Source organism: Volvox carteri, assembly GCF_000143455.1.
Source record: "Volvox carteri f. nagariensis unplaced genomic scaffold VOLCAscaffold_103, whole genome shotgun sequence".
NCBI lineage: Eukaryota > Viridiplantae > Chlorophyta > Chlorophyceae > Chlamydomonadales > Volvocaceae > Volvox > Volvox carteri.
In genome coordinates, this window is record NW_003307646.1 from 157,417 (window position 1) to 172,861 (window position 15,445).

The 15,445-nt window shown below is 60.7% G+C and overlaps 3 protein-coding genes across 3 annotated transcripts in view; 2 read left to right on the top strand and 1 right to left on the bottom strand.

Moving 5' to 3' along the window:
• The window catches only part of VOLCADRAFT_120035 (uncharacterized protein), a gene marked incomplete at both ends in the record, with an annotated part of 9,665 nt that extends 1,752 nt beyond the window's left edge, over positions 1-7,913 (top strand). The window contains 6 exons of the mRNA XM_002958683.1: positions 3-1,853; positions 1,896-2,014; positions 2,414-2,693; positions 3,207-5,900; positions 6,288-7,343; positions 7,872-7,913. Coding sequence (XP_002958729.1) covers positions 3-1,853; positions 1,896-2,014; positions 2,414-2,693; positions 3,207-5,900; positions 6,288-7,343; positions 7,872-7,913 — 6,042 coding nt within the window. The remainder of the gene's footprint in view (positions 1-2; positions 1,854-1,895; positions 2,015-2,413; positions 2,694-3,206; positions 5,901-6,287; positions 7,344-7,871) is intronic.
• A 558-nt stretch (positions 7,914-8,471) lies between these two features.
• On the bottom strand, positions 8,472-12,398 carry VOLCADRAFT_121747 (uncharacterized protein; the record flags this gene model as incomplete). Its single annotated transcript, XM_002958702.1, has 6 exons — positions 8,472-9,748; positions 10,314-10,525; positions 11,211-11,345; positions 11,419-11,556; positions 11,628-11,820; positions 12,379-12,398. The coding sequence occupies 6 exons, from the start codon at positions 12,396-12,398 to the stop codon at positions 8,905-8,907; spliced, it is 1,542 nt and encodes a 513-aa protein (XP_002958748.1). The 3' UTR covers positions 8,472-8,904.
• Positions 12,327-15,373, top strand: VOLCADRAFT_84613 (uncharacterized protein). Its single transcript, XM_002958684.1, has 6 exons — positions 12,327-12,604; positions 12,684-12,767; positions 13,341-13,421; positions 13,770-13,877; positions 14,600-14,710; positions 15,078-15,373. Exons 1-6 carry the CDS (start codon positions 12,581-12,583, stop codon positions 15,285-15,287), a joined length of 618 nt encoding a protein of 205 aa, XP_002958730.1. The 5' UTR covers positions 12,327-12,580; the 3' UTR covers positions 15,288-15,373.
• Positions 15,374-15,445: the final 72 nt, after the last annotated feature.

Consider the following 15,445-nt stretch of genomic DNA (forward strand, 5'->3'; position numbering starts at 1 on the left):
AGGTGGGGTTTGGCACGGCCGCAGCTGCGGGGCGAGTGCTGTTCCGTGTCGCAGCGTGGAACCTGTACGGAAGAAGCCCGTACGGCATTGTAGCGTGCCACTTAGAGCCAGTGCCGCCGCCTGGTTACCCGCTGGTGGCAGCGCGGGATCCGGCGAATGGGACGAGCGAGGGGGCGGCGGCAGCGGCGGCCGCGAATGACCGTGTGGCGATGGCGGTGGTGGCGACGGCGGCTGCCCAAACGAGGGGCCAGCAGCCGGCGACATCCCGCAACGGCGGCGGCTGGGGCTGGGGATGGGGCCCGGATGCCTCGTTTGCGTCCGCATGTCGGGGACCCGGTCCCGGGACCTCCGAGGCCGCCGCATGTCCCGGGGGCGGGGGGGCCGAGCTGCGGACAGGCTGGCAGCAGGCGCTGCCGCCGCCGCAGCTGCCTGGCGCCGCCGCCTCCTCGGACTCAGCGCTTCAGGCGCTGATACAGCGGCCACCGGGCCCTGCCGATACCGGTGGCGGTGTCCGGGGGCCCGTTACGGCCATGACACAGGGCCCCTGGTTGGCACCGCCTACCCGCAAACCCCAGCCTCAAGCCCAGCCCCAGGCCCAGCCCCAGCCTCAACCCCAGCCGGGGGGGACCACAGCTCTTCGTTGGTGGAGTTCATTGCTGCTGGCGGTGGTGCCCTGGCTGCTGAGGCTGCTGCCCCTGCCGCTGCTGCGAGGGGCGATGGAGGTGGCTCACAGGCTGGTGCTGAGGGCGCAGGCGGCGCTGGGCTGGCAGCCGCCGGAGAGGCTCATGCAGTCGCCGAGGGCGGCAGCGGCGGGTTCGGCGGCGCCAGGGATGCTAGATCTGAACCCCTCGCTGCATCTGACACCCTCCAGCAGCGTCCCCGCCCTGGCGGCAGCAGCCACAACAGCGCAGAGCGCCGCTGCTGGGTCTTGTGGGGTTGGGGGGGCGGCAGGCGGTGGCGTGTGGACGGGGGCTAGGATGGGAGCTGGGGCTGGGGACGGCCTTGGTGCTGGCGGAGGCGGCGGTGTACGGAGCTCCGCCTCCGGAGCCGCGTGGCCTGCGGTAGGTCCAGGCGGGTGCAGTACCGGCGGGATAGACACTGTTGCTGCTGCTGCTGTGGCGGCTGCTGCCGCCGCAGCCGTTGCACCTGCTGCTGCTGCTTCGTCGTCATCCTCTGTTGCTGCTGCAACGGCTGCGGCTGCGGCGGCCGGGGCGGCTGCCTCCGGGCCAAGTATTCGAACCCGGAGCAACTGGCTGGAAGCTGTCTTTCCCATGATGGCGGCGGCGGCGGCTGCGACACAGGGTACGGACCCAGTGGCGGTACCGCCGCGCTCGTCGCTTGGGAGCGGCGTGGCGCCGTACCGACCACCGCCGGCAGCGGCACCCTCGCCGTACGGGAGCCCCGGTAGCGACATTACTGGGGTGCAATACATCTTCGGAGGGCTGCAACCACCACAACCACCACAACCACCGCAACCGCTGGCACTGCCGCAGGGCCCCCGTCCCGTGTCCGCCTCTCCTCCCGCTCCTCCGCATCGCAGCACCAGCGAGGGGGACATCTGCGGGCTGGAGGACGCCGCCCGGCCCTCCTACATCACGCGGGCCCCCCCCGGCCCGCGCCCCTATCTGGGCCCAGCGAGTCCGCCGCTGCTCTCCCACCTCACCCCGCACCAGCTAGCGGCCTCCGCACCCTCCCTGGGGCTAGGGCTGGGACCCGTGGGTCGGATGGGCCCTACGTCCACGACGGGTCCCCTTAGCTCGATGTCCGTGAGCGGGTCCTCCCGGGGTGCGAGCCAGGTTCGGGGTCTTCGCGGGGCGGAGACGGAGGGGGACCTGTTGGCGATGGCGGCGGCTGTGAGTGGCGGCGGCTGTGTGTCGGATCGGGGCCGCGGCAAGGTGTGCGCAATTCCCGGCTGCGGTCGGAAGCTGGACTTGCGACACTACCGTAACTACTTGCGGCGACATTACTGCGGCCGCTGTCAAAGGACGGTGTGCGGCCAGCACACGGCGTACAGGTGGGGGGTGGAAGGGAGGGAGGGGGAGGTAAGGGGAGGGCCGTGCGGGCGGTAGCCGGTAGGGGAGTTGAAGGGCCACCTCTCTGCTACTGGAGGTCCTTTTCGTAGGATGCGTGACCATGGTTGCTGTGATGTGGTCTGGCGGGTGGTGGTGGTGGTGGCGGCGAACTGCACCGAATGCACGTATGTATGATACAAGTATTGGTAGTACACCACCACCAGCTGCCTCACACCAGCACCACCTGCACGTTGGTCAAAATGGGTGCGGTTGTTGCGATTGGAAGCCTGCAACACTCGCCCGTCGAGATTGGCCCCACGTTTCCCTTGTGTGTCTTTGCTTATTCGATGCTGCTGGTGCTGCCTCCCCCTCCCCCTCGCCCTCCTCCTCCTCCTCCGCAGTCCCCATGGTCCCACGGGCTCATGCGACCACGTGAGCCGCTGTGTGTGCACCTCCTGCTTCACACACTTCAATCCCGCCTACCAGCTCTTCCTGCTCAAACACAACAAGCTGCAGCCCGGCAGCGGTGTGGGGCCACAGGAAGCAGCAGCGGCAGCGGGTGCAGGGGCTGCGGCCGGGAGTCGGCGTGGGAGCGCGAGCGGGAGTACTGGGGCTGGCAATGGGGAGGACAAGAGCGCGGCGAAGCTGCTCTGGGAGAGGGCAGCGACGAAGCTGAAGGCGGTAACCCGGTTTCGCAAAAGAGGAGCAGAAGGGCAAAGCGGCGGGTCGCAGGCGCTCGAGGGCATCGTGGAATAGCGTAGCCCCAGTAATGTTTTTTCGAGTCGTACGTCATGAATAAGCGCATGCAGCTTTGTGTTTCAGGTTGCTTAAAAGCAAGATCTAGTAGGCCTTGCGATGTTCCCTTTAAACCTAGCAGGCTGTTCTATGTATTCTAGCTGTGATGTTGTTCCATTTTTTAGTTTCGATTGCAGAAATGCAGTTGCGAGGTTATCCTAGCTGACCGCTCCTCTAAAATGTTCAACTTAATAGTCTATTCAGATGCATTCAGGGACTTTTGCAGAATGCAGCACAGGCATTTCTGTAGTTTCGAGACGAACGGCGGCCTGTAGACGAGTTGCGCCGCACCGAGCTTTATATGAAACAATATGTGATAATCATATCAAGCAATCCCATGGCAACACGCGAGGTTTTCTATTGTGTGCATCGGCTTCGCAGACTTTTCTCCCCGCACAGCTTCTTACAGCAGCCATAAGCAGGTCAAAAGGCGTCGATGACCTGTCTTTTACGTGTAAAAACAATTGGGATGCGCTTAACCACATCCACATATCGGCGGCGTTGTCCGCGGCCGTCAAGCTGCCTGGTACGCGGACGGCAGCGTCCGCACCCCTGCTTGACTCGCTCGCTGTACGATTTGCTCAAACACTTCCGGACGCCACAATTCGCGAGGTCGCGACCGTGCTCTGGTCCCTTGCCAAATTGGGCCGGCCCGCGCCGCATGCGCTGCTGTCGCACATTCTAGCAGCCCAGCAGCGCGGCTTTATGCTGCGTACAGCCTCACCCCAAGCTATAGCCAACATGCTGTGGGCCCTCGCCACGTGGCGAACCCGCGAGCCGGAACCCCTGCTGTCGCTCGTGCTGGAGCAGTGCTACCGTGCGCTGCCCGCCTTCCAGCCACAGGACACCGCCAATGTGCTATGGGCGCTGGCACGACTGAACCACAGCGGCGAGCCACTGCCGCTGCCGCCGCCGCTCCTGCCGGACCTATTGGCCGTCGCCGCGACGCAGGCCAGCGCAATGACCCCGCAAGGCCTCGCCAATTCGGTGTGGGCCTGCCACCGTCTACGGCACCGCCACGCCGCCTTGCTGCGCGCAGCAGCTGTCGCCTTCCACACCCAGCTGCCCGCCGCCAGCCCCACGGATATAGCGCTCATGACAGCCAGTCTTGCCCACCTGCATTTCCGCTGCCCAGCTCTGCTGCGTGCGGTGGCAGAACGATGTTGCGGATCAGGATCGAACTGGGGACCTCCAGATACGGCGCAGTGGACCATAGCTCCAGATGGGGTTCGGGGTTCTCGGGAGGGCTCCTGGAGCCCACTCAGCCGGCAGCGGCTCCTGTGGGCCTTCGCCACGTTGAGGTTCCGCCATCCGGCCGCCGTACGTGCGCTGCTGCTTGGGACTCGAGGGCTCCAGGACGCTAAGGAGAAGGAGGAGGAAAGGGTTGAGGAAAGTGACTTGTTGGGAGGAGCTGGGAGCTGGGAGCCCGGGGGGAGTGAAAGCGGCGACGAGGAGGGGGGAGATGGTTGCGGAGGCGGCGGTGGGGGCAGCGGAGCCATGACGGCATCCAGCTTGATCTGGTGTCTTGCCAAGCTGGGATGCGGTTCCATTGCGGGGCCCGAGCAGCGGCTGGTGCTGGCGGCGGCGGAACGGCTATGGGCGGTGCGTGAGTCTGTGGCGCTGCACCACGCGGCCATGGCGGCCTGGGGTCTGGAGCAGCTGGGGCTGCGCCAGCAGCGCCTCCTGAAGCTGGCATGCGCGCGGTTGCAGGAGGCCCTGGAACGATCCTACACATCTCAATCCCGCACATCCCACTCATCAGCCTCGGCCTCGACCTCCCCCTTCCCACACGGCACCGCCTCCGGTACCAGTCCTAGTCCTGGTCCTGGTCCTGGTGTTAGCTCCGATGGCGGGCTGAGCCCAGAGGACCTGGACGCCGCCGTGATGGTGCTCTGGTGCTTGGGCCGCCGGGGACCATTGACGGCGCCAGAGGCTGTAGCGGGAGCAGCGGAGGCAGCAGCAGCAGCAGCGGAGGCAGCAGCAGCAGCAGCGGCTGAGACTCGGATCCTGGACTTCTTCTCGTCTGCTGGCCCCCGCCTGTTGCCCCGGCTCAGTGCCCGGCAGCTGCCCCGCGTGTGTTGCGCCTACGTGCAGCTGGGGCGCAGCGACGGGGGGGTGCTGGGGGTGGCGGCGGAGCTCCTGATGGGCGCGGCGGCTGGCGGCGGCAGCGGTTGTAGTGGCAGCGGTACCGCCGCCGCGGCTGCTGCTGAAGTAGCGGTTGGAGCGGATGAGGATGAGGCGGGTGGGGAGGGGGAGGAGCGCTGCGCTGGTGTGAGCGGCAGCCCGGTGCGGCTTCAGGCTGGTTTAGGGGACGATGGTTTCGGGAGCGAGTACGACTACCGGGGGGCCCAGTGGGGGCTCAGCGGAGAGGGGGCGGATGAGGGGGAGCTGGTCTGGGACCTGGAAGGCGAGCAGGAGGAGGCGCAGGAGGCGGGTGCCGCAGGTTTCAGTCGCAACGGAGGCAGCAGCAGTAGCAGTAGCTCTGGCCGTAGCGGCGCCGTCAGGGGCGGTTGTGGGTGCGGGCTCCTGGATCGATTGCCGCGCAATGGCCTAGCCATGGCGCTGTGGGCCCTGGCGTCCTCCGGGTTCGCCTCCCCGCAGCTGATGCAACGAGCTGCAACCAGGGTGGTAGGGGAACTGTTCCCCCAGCTGCCGCCGGTTGCGGCGGCGGCAGCAGCCAACGTAGAGGCGCCAGCCGAGGTGCCGGCGGCTGCAGGATCCACCGGCTGCGTGGTGGGGGCTGCAGCCGCGGCGGCGTTTGGACGGCAGATGGTGGCGGGTGGTGCGGAACGTGGGCGGCCAACCCCACCGACACCGCAGCCGCCTGCAGCTGGGCGGCCTAGTGTGGGGGCCTCGCGCTGGGCGGCCCTCATCCTCTGGGCCTTCGCCGCATCAGACTGCTACAATGCCGTGCTGTACGATCATCTGCTGTCGTACGTGATCCGCAGAGTGTCACGGCTGGGCCCCGGTCGCGTGGCGATGGTGTTGTGGTCGTGTGCGGTGGCGGGTCACTACCGGCGGGACGTCCTGGAGTCGCTGTGCGGGGCTCTGCGGGAGGACATCAGGGTCCTGCCGCCAGCTAGCTTCACGCAGGTGTGTGTGTGTGTGTGTGTGTGTGGTTTGTACCCACGCGTACCCATATATGCATATGTACTTTTGCGTGCGCCTGTAATGTTTTGTAATGTGCGTGTGCGTGTGTATGGTGCCACTGTTGTTGCGCTCGCCGGTTTAGGAGGTTGGGGCTGCGGTTCACGCGGTTCCATGGACTTTGGAGCAGTGGTGCTTTATGTGGGCTGTGTGTGTGGGGGGGGGGTTTCTCTGGGAGCCGAGTGTTCGAGGCGGGTAGGTTCACCCGTCCCCGGATTACGAGCTCCCCAGGTTGCCCGCTCCCTCCCCGGGCCCCACAGCTGCACTGCCCGCCCGGGAGACTTGCCTCCCTTCCTCCGGTGAACCCCACCTGCACCTCCCTCCCGCCCGCAGGCCAACTGGGCCGTCGCGCACCTGTCCGCGGGGCTGTGTATGAGCTGGCGGGGCCCCGCCACCTCCCACCTGGCCGCCCTGTGCCCCCAGCTCACCCCCCACCAAGCCGCAGTGCTGCTGTGGAGCCTGGCAGTGCAACAGCTGGTCAGGGCGACGCAGGACAAGCGCAAATTTGCGGCGGCGGTGGACTTGCTCCTGGCGCAACTGGGTTCCGCGGTGGTGGGGACGAAGTCGGAGGTGCAGCTCGGCGGCCCGGTGGGGAGTGGGGACTGGGAGGGGGATGCCGGGGCGGCAGCATCCCGGGAGCTGAGTCGCGGGGTGCCAAGCGGGGTTGGCGAGGGGAAGGTGGGCGGGGCGGTTGTAGAGGCGTTGGATCGGGGCCTGGAGCCGTGTTTGGATCTGGAACGAGATCTGGATTCTCCAGGTGACCGGATCCAGGCGGGTTCATGTCCCCTGGATCCCGGAGTGGCGCTAATTGCTGCGGAGGCTCTGGCGCTGCTGCTGGCCAGCCCCCACCAGCGGGTGCGGCAGCGGGTGGAGGCCTACCTGGCCCACTGCGGTGGTGCGACTCCGGCCCTACTCCTGCCATCACACATTCCGCCGACGTCACCGCCAGCACCAGACCCCGGCCCCCCAGCATACGGAACTGCAGCACCTGGCGCTGACGGCAACAGCACAACGGAGGCCGGGTCGTGGTCGGGAGGATGGAGTGCCGGCCGCAGCGGCATGCAGGCGCCCGTCCCCACCTCCACCAGCTGCTCGGCGATTGGGACCGGGGGATTACTCGTGTCGCAGCTGGCGGCCGCCTGGCAGCATGCGCTGCAGCGGCGGCACCCGCAGCAGGCGGCGGTGGCGGCAGCTGCCCGGCAGTTGGGCTACTCGCCGCGGCTGCTGCGGACCCACGGGTCTTTCCCGCTGGCGCTCCCCTGTGCGGTAGAGCTGCCGGATACGGCTCCAGGCCCGGTAGTGGTGCTGCTGGCCGATGAGTCCGACTTCGCGACCAACGTTGTGGGGCAGCCGCTGGGCCCGCTGTTCACCACCGTGCAGCTGCTGCGGGTAAGCGGGTGGTTGAGTGTGTGTGGCGAGAGGAGGGAAGGAGTTAAAAGAAAGCCCTTACAGCCGTTGTCCCTCAGCTCAGCTCGCTGCCTCAGCCAGGACCCCATCGTCCGCACCGTTACCCCGTTATTGTCCATGTACACCGTACTGATGAGCACATCCAGATCACGATGCTGTGCCCCATTCCCTCCGCCGCCACGCCCTTTGCCGCACCTGCAACCCCATGTCCCCGCCTCCCCTGCACACGGGCCCCTACGGCAGCCGGTGCTTTGGACGTTGTCGGCAGTAGTTAACCTTCTGCTCCTTGCATCATCTTCATCTTTATCATCTTTATCATCATCATCATCATCACAATCATCATCACAATAATAACAGTAATAATAGTAATAATAGTCATAACAATGATATTGATTATAATAATACATCGTTATCAACTATAATAATTCCCCCCTCCAGGAATGTGGCTGGCTGGTTGCGGTGGTAGTGGCGCCGCGGTTCGCTGCTCTGCGGCATTCGCCTGCCCGCCAGGTCCGCCACCTGCGGCATCTGCTGCTAGCGGCAGGCGTGAGGGTGAGCGTAGGACCAGGAGGACCACCAACAGCAGTAGCAGCAGAGCATGTAGGAGCTGCAGGACAGCTGCTGTGGTAGCAACCACACAGTGTTTGCTACTGTTAGGAAAACTGTGATAAGGAGGTTAGAGCGAGTGCGGTACTAGGACCAGGATTAGCTAGCTGGGCACTAGCTGGACGCAGGATAGCGCCCGCGGCGGACGGCAAACGTGTATGTGCATGTAGGACTGTGAAAATGGAGGCACCGAGTGGTGCGTGTAGAGGTGCGTGTTTGTGAGTTGAGCTGCGATACTGACACGATATCGTAGGGTTGTGAATTTCGAAGTGGGCTGAGCAGGCCCCCCTGCCGACACAGGGCTCTGTTGGGCCCTGCGCGGGGACCCAACGAAGAGGAGGGAATGGGGGGTAGGACCTGAGCACCGAGCTGTCCTGCCGTGCATTCCGTACGGCTGGGTTTGATGACCCACTGCAGGACTACCCGAGTTTCCCCCCGGTACTGGCATCCTGCACGTGCTGCAGCGTGAGCTAAATGCATTTGTGCTCAAATGCAAAAAAGCCTGAAGATAAGTTTACAGAAGTTTCATACCATAACTGTTTGATAAAAGGTCTTTTTATTTTACCAACCACGTTTTACCAACCACAAAACCTAAATCACGCACATGCGCAACACACCATCCAGCCGACTCTGTTACCAAGTTTCCATCTGTCTACGACAAAAATCGCACAAATACCGCACCGTAATCCAATCAAAATCCACAATCCACGCGCAAGTCTCACCGTATGTGTCCTAAACCCTCTAATATAACATAAGCGATGAGGAATAGGTGATGCTAGATTGTGCATAAAGATGCAGTCACCCCCATTTGCCGACTCAATTCCGATGCCTTTCAAGACATCCCAGCAGCACGCCGCACTCCGCCTTGTCCAGGTGATTGATATGTACAACGGCTTGGTGAAGGCCTCCAGAAGGAGGAGTAAACCCCACCTGCACCTTAGTCCCAATTTCCCCAATCTTCATCAAGCTCTTCCTCTGCTAGCGCCTGCGCTGCGCCCTTGGCCTTCTGCACATTTTTAGGAACCTTATCCGACCCCGGAACAGGGGCTTCGGAGGCCCCCGTTTCGACAGCGGCAACCGAGTCGTCCGTCGCGGACGGCCCAGGGACATGCACCGCACCGCCGCTCGACCGGGTAGCCGGGCTTTCCGACGGCGGCGGAGTAACATCTTTGGCCGGGCCTTCTGCCGCCGCAGTGCTGTCAGAAGATGGTCTCTGCTGAGCATTAGACGAAACGACGCACCACTCCTTGGTGCTGCTATCACTGGCAGTTTCCACGTGGGACTCCGCCTCCAACTGTCCACCGTCCGCTACTGATGCGCTCCCGCTGGTGCCGCCGCTGCCAGCAGTGGTGTCCCCACCGGCGCTCTGTGACTTGCGGTCCAAGTCTACCGGTTCAGACGCGGATGCTGTAGTTGCCACTGCCGCAGCTGCAACCCTGGCCACAGCAGCTTGCTCTAAGTCGTTAAGCTCGCTTACCCCGGCCTCAGTTACGCCCGCCGATTCCGACGCAGATGGCGACCGCGGCTTGGTTGCAGAAGCAGAGAGGGTCCCGACGGCTACCTCTGACTCCGTCTGCGCGACTGGCGCAGGTGTCGCTGTCGGACCAACGTCGGACGCGGTTGGGCAGGAGGATCCCGCAGGAGGATTACTGCTTGAAGGCGGCGACAGCTGCACCTCATCCTCATCGCCCCAGCCCAGAGGCACGTCATCCTCCTGCAATGTCTTTGCACGCTGCGCAAGCTGCTGCCTTTGCTCCTCTTTCTGCTGCAGTTTGTGCAGTCTGTGGCAAAAGGTTGTGTGCAGCGAAACCCGTGGGGGAGCATCAGCAGAAGATAAGCAACCCCAATTATTCCACCGCCGAAGGGGGAAGCCCGAGCTTCCTATATGCCATTTCAGAGCATCAAGCCCGGGCATCAAAACAATAGCAGCAATAGCATTTACACATTACGCGGTAGGGTGCATCTTCTCAGTACCAATGCAAGGAAGTCTAAGAAGATAATGCGCTGCAACTCGTTAATGTGGCCGCTGCAGTACCTACGGATCACACTCGCCAATTGCGGCGGAATATTGGCTTGCCCAAGACATAGGCCGACGAAAAGCTTTCGAACGCAGAGTTCTTACCCGCATGAGAACTGGGCCTACATGCCCCAAAGTGCCCAGTGACAGGACACCTTGCCAGTATGCTGCGCCATCGAACGGATACACCCACGTCCAGACGGGCACATTCAACAGACCCTGCAAACCCGCATTGAGGCCATCCAGCCCTTAACCTAAAAGCGTAAACGCTGATCACCGCCAGTGAGTAGTTGCACGCCCCGCCTGACTCCTATATCCACCCTGCGCACCGGTAGAAGTAGCGGTTCCAAAAGTCATCGTATTCCACAATGATGGGCACCAAACGGGACTGTAGCTCTGCCATAAAGGCGTTGTCCGACAGGATACGAGTGATATCCGCCTTGACGCCCTCGAGGCTAAACCCAGCCTTCCACCGCGCGTAGTCCTCAGCATCATCTGGCTCATCGCAGTAGGTGCTGCTGTCGCGCTGCATAGCCGCAACCTGCCGAATGCGGGATTTCAACGCTGGACGGCAGCCATCCTTGCAACATAGGACTCAACATTCATACGCTTTCATATGGCAAGATGCTGAATTTGCACAAATCGTCTGGTAAGGTCTGCAACACAGAATCGCGCGAGGCCCCTGCTAACACGCATACCCAGGTCGTGTGCTCTGTAACCCGTGACTGCGCGGGACACGACTGTTAATGGTGTTTGTGAACAAACAAGGACCTAGCGAGGTGCACCAGCGGTATCGCTCCAGCTTTTATCGCTGACTTCCTAGCGGTGGAGTACGTACCGCAGAAAGGCGGGAGTTTTCATGAAGACGGATTGCGATAGGTCATAGTAGTCTGTTGGTGTTTTACCGTACGAGCCTTCGTGAGCTGACCTTCAGCAACGGCTCGCTCTGGTTCCCGTTATGATCAATTTGTGAAGGTGTCCCTTTGTCGGGCCTATTACCCTCGGTCCGTCTAAGGGATGCAGCGACTGCTTGGCGATGGCTGGGTTGCAGTGAGCGTGGCTGGGCTGCGAATGCCGGTCGGATTAACAACTAACCGACTGCGGTTCCCAAATGGGTAAACCGTTGTGCGGTGTGGGTTATCTGGTGTTGGTAGTTGGGGAAGCTAGGTGTATCAGTAACAATCCCGGACTTCCCCCCCAATGTACGTCGCATCACACGCACCTACCTCAGCCTCGAAGCGATTGTACTTCGCCGCCGCTGAGGTAAGCTTTGCCGTCGAAGAGCTTGCAGACTTGCCCCGTGCAGCACGTTTGCCCTCGCGTGACGCGGCAGCAATTTCGGTTTCCACGCCCTCCTTCAGCTGTGAGCGGAAACAAGGGTGGGGAAAACCTGGCACACGCATACGTAACACAGATGTGCAAGCTGACGCATACCTCATCGATAAGCTCCTTGGTTCCCTGCAGCAGCGACTTGCTTAAATGTGCGAAGACGACGCCGACACCCTCGAGTGTTTGTCCCACATCTTTCGGTAATTGAACTTTGGTAGGAAGGTGATGCAGAGCCTCCTCGGCCTGGAGGACAATGTCAGTCTTGACAAGATTGCTCGCCGAAACGGGCTGTTTGCAACGGCAAGACAACTAACCTTCTCAGGCAAATGCACCACTTGCTCGGGAAGATGCTCAACTAGCTCTGCCGTCTTCTCTTTCAATGTCTTGGATTCCTCCCCAACTTCGCGGCTGAAATGGCTCAGCTCAGTCCGCCAGTCTGTATCAACCACGCTCTTCACCAACTCATCAGCACGAGCCTTAACTGTGTTCGTCACCGCTGTTGCAACGCTCCATAAGTTCAGCAGGGAATTGGTAGCCCTGCAGTCCCAAAACCTAATCTAGTGACTCCAACTGCAACAGGCCAGCGACGTGACGATGCTTTCAATAAACTCACGACGATGTGCTGGCATCTCCTGCATTTTCCTTCGATGCGGGCCCCGTGCCCTGCACGAAACGTGGAAATATCGTGGCTCGATGCGCAATTAACTCTTTCCGACACAGCCGAACATTTTCACCTTGTCAGCACTAGCTGCTTCTGTCTCTTCTGGAAACAACGCATTGAACATGGTGCTGTCCAAACGTCCAGGTGTTGCTCTGGTTATACGCAAAGATTAAGGCTAAATGTCAACATTTACAACGAAGACGAGCAATTTCTCATTTGCGATGTATAGCTGGAAAAACAGTAATGCGAACTTGGAGCAGCACCAAACGCCGTACTGTACGCTTTGTCCACCCACCACCCTTGCAGCAACGCAAGACGCTGTAGCTACAACAGGAGTCTTTAAATTGCCTTGGTAATTTTGTATTGCATTACGAACTTTGAAGTTAGGAAGAATGATGACTGACAGGCGCGAGATGGCTGTCATTGCGCTACCAAAATAAGCCCTGAAGCACCAAATATTCTGCAGTGTTCTTGATCTTCTGGAGGACCGTCCTGTCATTTATCGCCAGCTCTGACGGACACAGGGAACGGCCCTCGCACAATATAGACGGCGTGGTCCTTGGACACCGACGGCGGCGTCCGTAATTTATACAGACCGTACCACAAATGGACGACGGGACTTTCATAGACGTGAGGGTGTCGTACGGTCAACCTGGCAGCAAGGCAGGAGGCGTGGTCAAGAGTTTGACAAGCTTGCCTGTGCGATCAGGAACATGGAGACCGCCGTCTTCGGGACACCGAGTTCATTCTGCCTGTAGTGGTTGGCACCTGCGCTTGGTGGATGGGCAAGAAGGTAGTTAAGATAGCGCAGCATTAGAGCGTAGCGTTGCGATGTCTTTGTCTCCAATAGGCTTCCGGGAGGCGCGTCCACATATCGCTAGCGCAATGAAGCTAGCGCAATGAAGGATAATATTGCGGAAAACACGGCGAATACCCAATTGGGGGAGCGGGGGATTGGCAGCGGGGCTTAGCTGGCGCACGCGTGATGGTGAAGATACACCTTATCGGGTATGTATTATGCATGCCGAGCGCTCTGAGGTGTGAGCTGCTTACACCTTAGGTCAGGCGACCTGAGGGAAGCATTGGGGATGGTGTGGGTTTGCCGTACCGGCAACTTGTTTGCATGGCCGCCTGGATCCTGTCAACCAGATGATCACGGCACATGTTGCCCACCTGCCACTAACGGCACTAACCAGGGGCTAGGTCGGGGAACATAGCACACGGGCGTATGGATGATTGCGTCTTGTCTTTTTCACCGGGCCTTTCCACCTGCGGTTTTCCGTATGCCTTGCTCCTGCGCCTCTGGCCGCTTTGCTTTTACCACACCTGTACTGCCGCCCGCCTCTCACCCCCCGTTTCCCTGCAGGCTAGCGATACGGTCACCCACCGCTGGACAGTGTACCTCAAGTCGGCTAATAATGAGGACATCAGCCATATCGTGCAGAAGGTGAAGAACATGACCAGCCCATGGGATGGGGTTATACCGTTTGGCCGATGTGGGGTGGACTGTGCGAAAACCAATCATGTCTTCGGTCCATAGGCGAAGGGCCGAAATGGTGTTATCCATTTCCTCCGTCTGAGGCAGCGTCCGGCTGTTAGATAGTCCAGTTGTGCTTCAGTAGAAGTTCCGATAGAAGCATGCAACTAGCAGTGCTGCGTTGCTGTCCAAAGGCAGTTCAAAATAATTGTGTTGCGAATTCTTCACCAAATTAAATGCTCTCAGCGGTTTAGTCGCTTCCTTCCTTCCTTGCAGAGTTAACCAGATCCCGCACCTTGGTGGTCTGTTATGGCGCAGGTGACCTTCGAGCTGCACCACACGTTCAACAACCCGCACCGAGTGGTGCTACAGCCACCGTACGAGGTGACGGAGCAAGGCTGGGGCGAGTTTGACATCAATGTTACGGTGGGGGCCCGGCGGCCGACAAGGTCATGTGTCTGAAAAGTCGGTGATGCTTGGAACACGTCCGGGTTGGGCCACTGGGGCCACGCGGCCCTGTTAGACACCGGGTTGAAAGGCCAGGGCAGAGCGAGATGGATCGCATAATGGCTTCTGACGACGGTTTCCAAAGGGACCAGTGGCGCGGGTTAAAACTTGGGGAAAGGAAGTGAACGTTAATGGTGTGCTTTAATGATCTAACCGGGTGCGCCAGCGCATTTTGTATCAGTCACATCTTGACAATCGGGCTGATAAGCCGATACGAAGCCATAGGGGCATCTGCTATCACGGATGACCCCTGCCTACTCTACCCGTGCTCGATGCCGTGTCGTATATCCTGCCTTGCCTTGTCCGACAGCTGATCAAGCAGTGCTGGCAGCTCGTCCTAGCGCAGTCTTTTTGCCGCTCTGGATTGCCGGATCTACTTGGTGCGGTGTATGCCATCCTGGCGCCTTACCGAGTCAGCCAGACGATCGAGCTGCAAAGTGCAAACCCCGTGCGGCGTTAAGGAAGGAAGCGATTGCAGAATATCCCGAATGTCCCGAGAGGGGAGCGAGATTCGCAGAAATCTTGCGTGTGTTTTCCAGCTTAACATAACATATGCCATGGAGTCCCACGCAAATCATGTATTGTAAGCAGGTGCTGCCCGAGCCCCACGCCTGCCGCCTCTCTTTCCTCGCCGTCCGCAGCTGAGCTTCACGCCCGACAGTCGAGAAAAGGATGTATCCATCCTGCATCGGCTTAAGCTGTACGAGAATGAAAGCACACCCAATACGACGAAAAAGCCGGTTATGAGCGAGGTATGTCAGTGTGCTGGTAGGGGCCTGCGCAGTCCCGCGCAACTCGTAGCAAATTACCAGCTCGGCTTGGCCGGGGCAGCTCCCTGGCAAAGAGCTGATCTTAGAACGGTCTTGACGCATTTGTGCCGGGATGCTGATGTGGGGCCTGTCCTGTGTAACGGTTCAGCTGTGCGACTGTGCAGCGTCATGCCGCTGTACATCAACACGGCCGTGTAGGTTAATGCACGGCAGTGACCTTGGCACTGTGCCATGCACCGGCCTCTATGTCGATTTCAAGCAAGTTTACTTGGATTGAATTCGGCTCCCCGTTATCGACAGAAGCCATTGAGGTATATCGATGCCTTTCACTTTTTTTCCGGCGGTCCAGGTGTACGAGGAGCTGGTGTTCAGCGAGCCCGTTGAGGCCTTCTTTAGGCGAGTCACGTCTACGATGCCGCGGCCTGCTCCCGAACTCAGTTGCCAGCCCTACACGTCGCAGTATGACGAGCGGGAGGAGCTGGATAAGCTCAAAGAGTGCCGCGCGCGGGTGGCCGCCATGGTGTCGGACGTGCGGAAGGACTTTGAAGGCGTGCGCTAGCTACTGTGGGACCATACCTAGTCGGATTGGATGCTATCCTTGGCCTGTCAGTTGCTAGCGCCGATACCTAAATGTCTGCTGCATGCAATAGCTTAGTGCCGTGGGCGCGTATCCCGAGATATTAACGTGACATGTAGGGGGCAGAATCCTGCATTTAC

What these genes read in the sequence shown, in the direction of transcription:
- VOLCADRAFT_84613 (XM_002958684.1), top strand. Translation starts at nt 12,581, where the DNA reads ATGGACGACGGGACTTTCATAGAC. An exon ending in ACGACGGGACTTTCATAGAC is followed by an intron (nt 12,605 to 12,683) that starts GTGAGGGTGTCG and finishes CTGTGCGATCAG; the next exon opens with GAACATGGAGACCGCCGTCT. An exon ending in AGTTTGACATCAATGTTACG is followed by an intron (nt 13,878 to 14,599) that starts GTGGGGGCCCGG and finishes CGCCGTCCGCAG; the next exon opens with CTGAGCTTCACGCCCGACAG.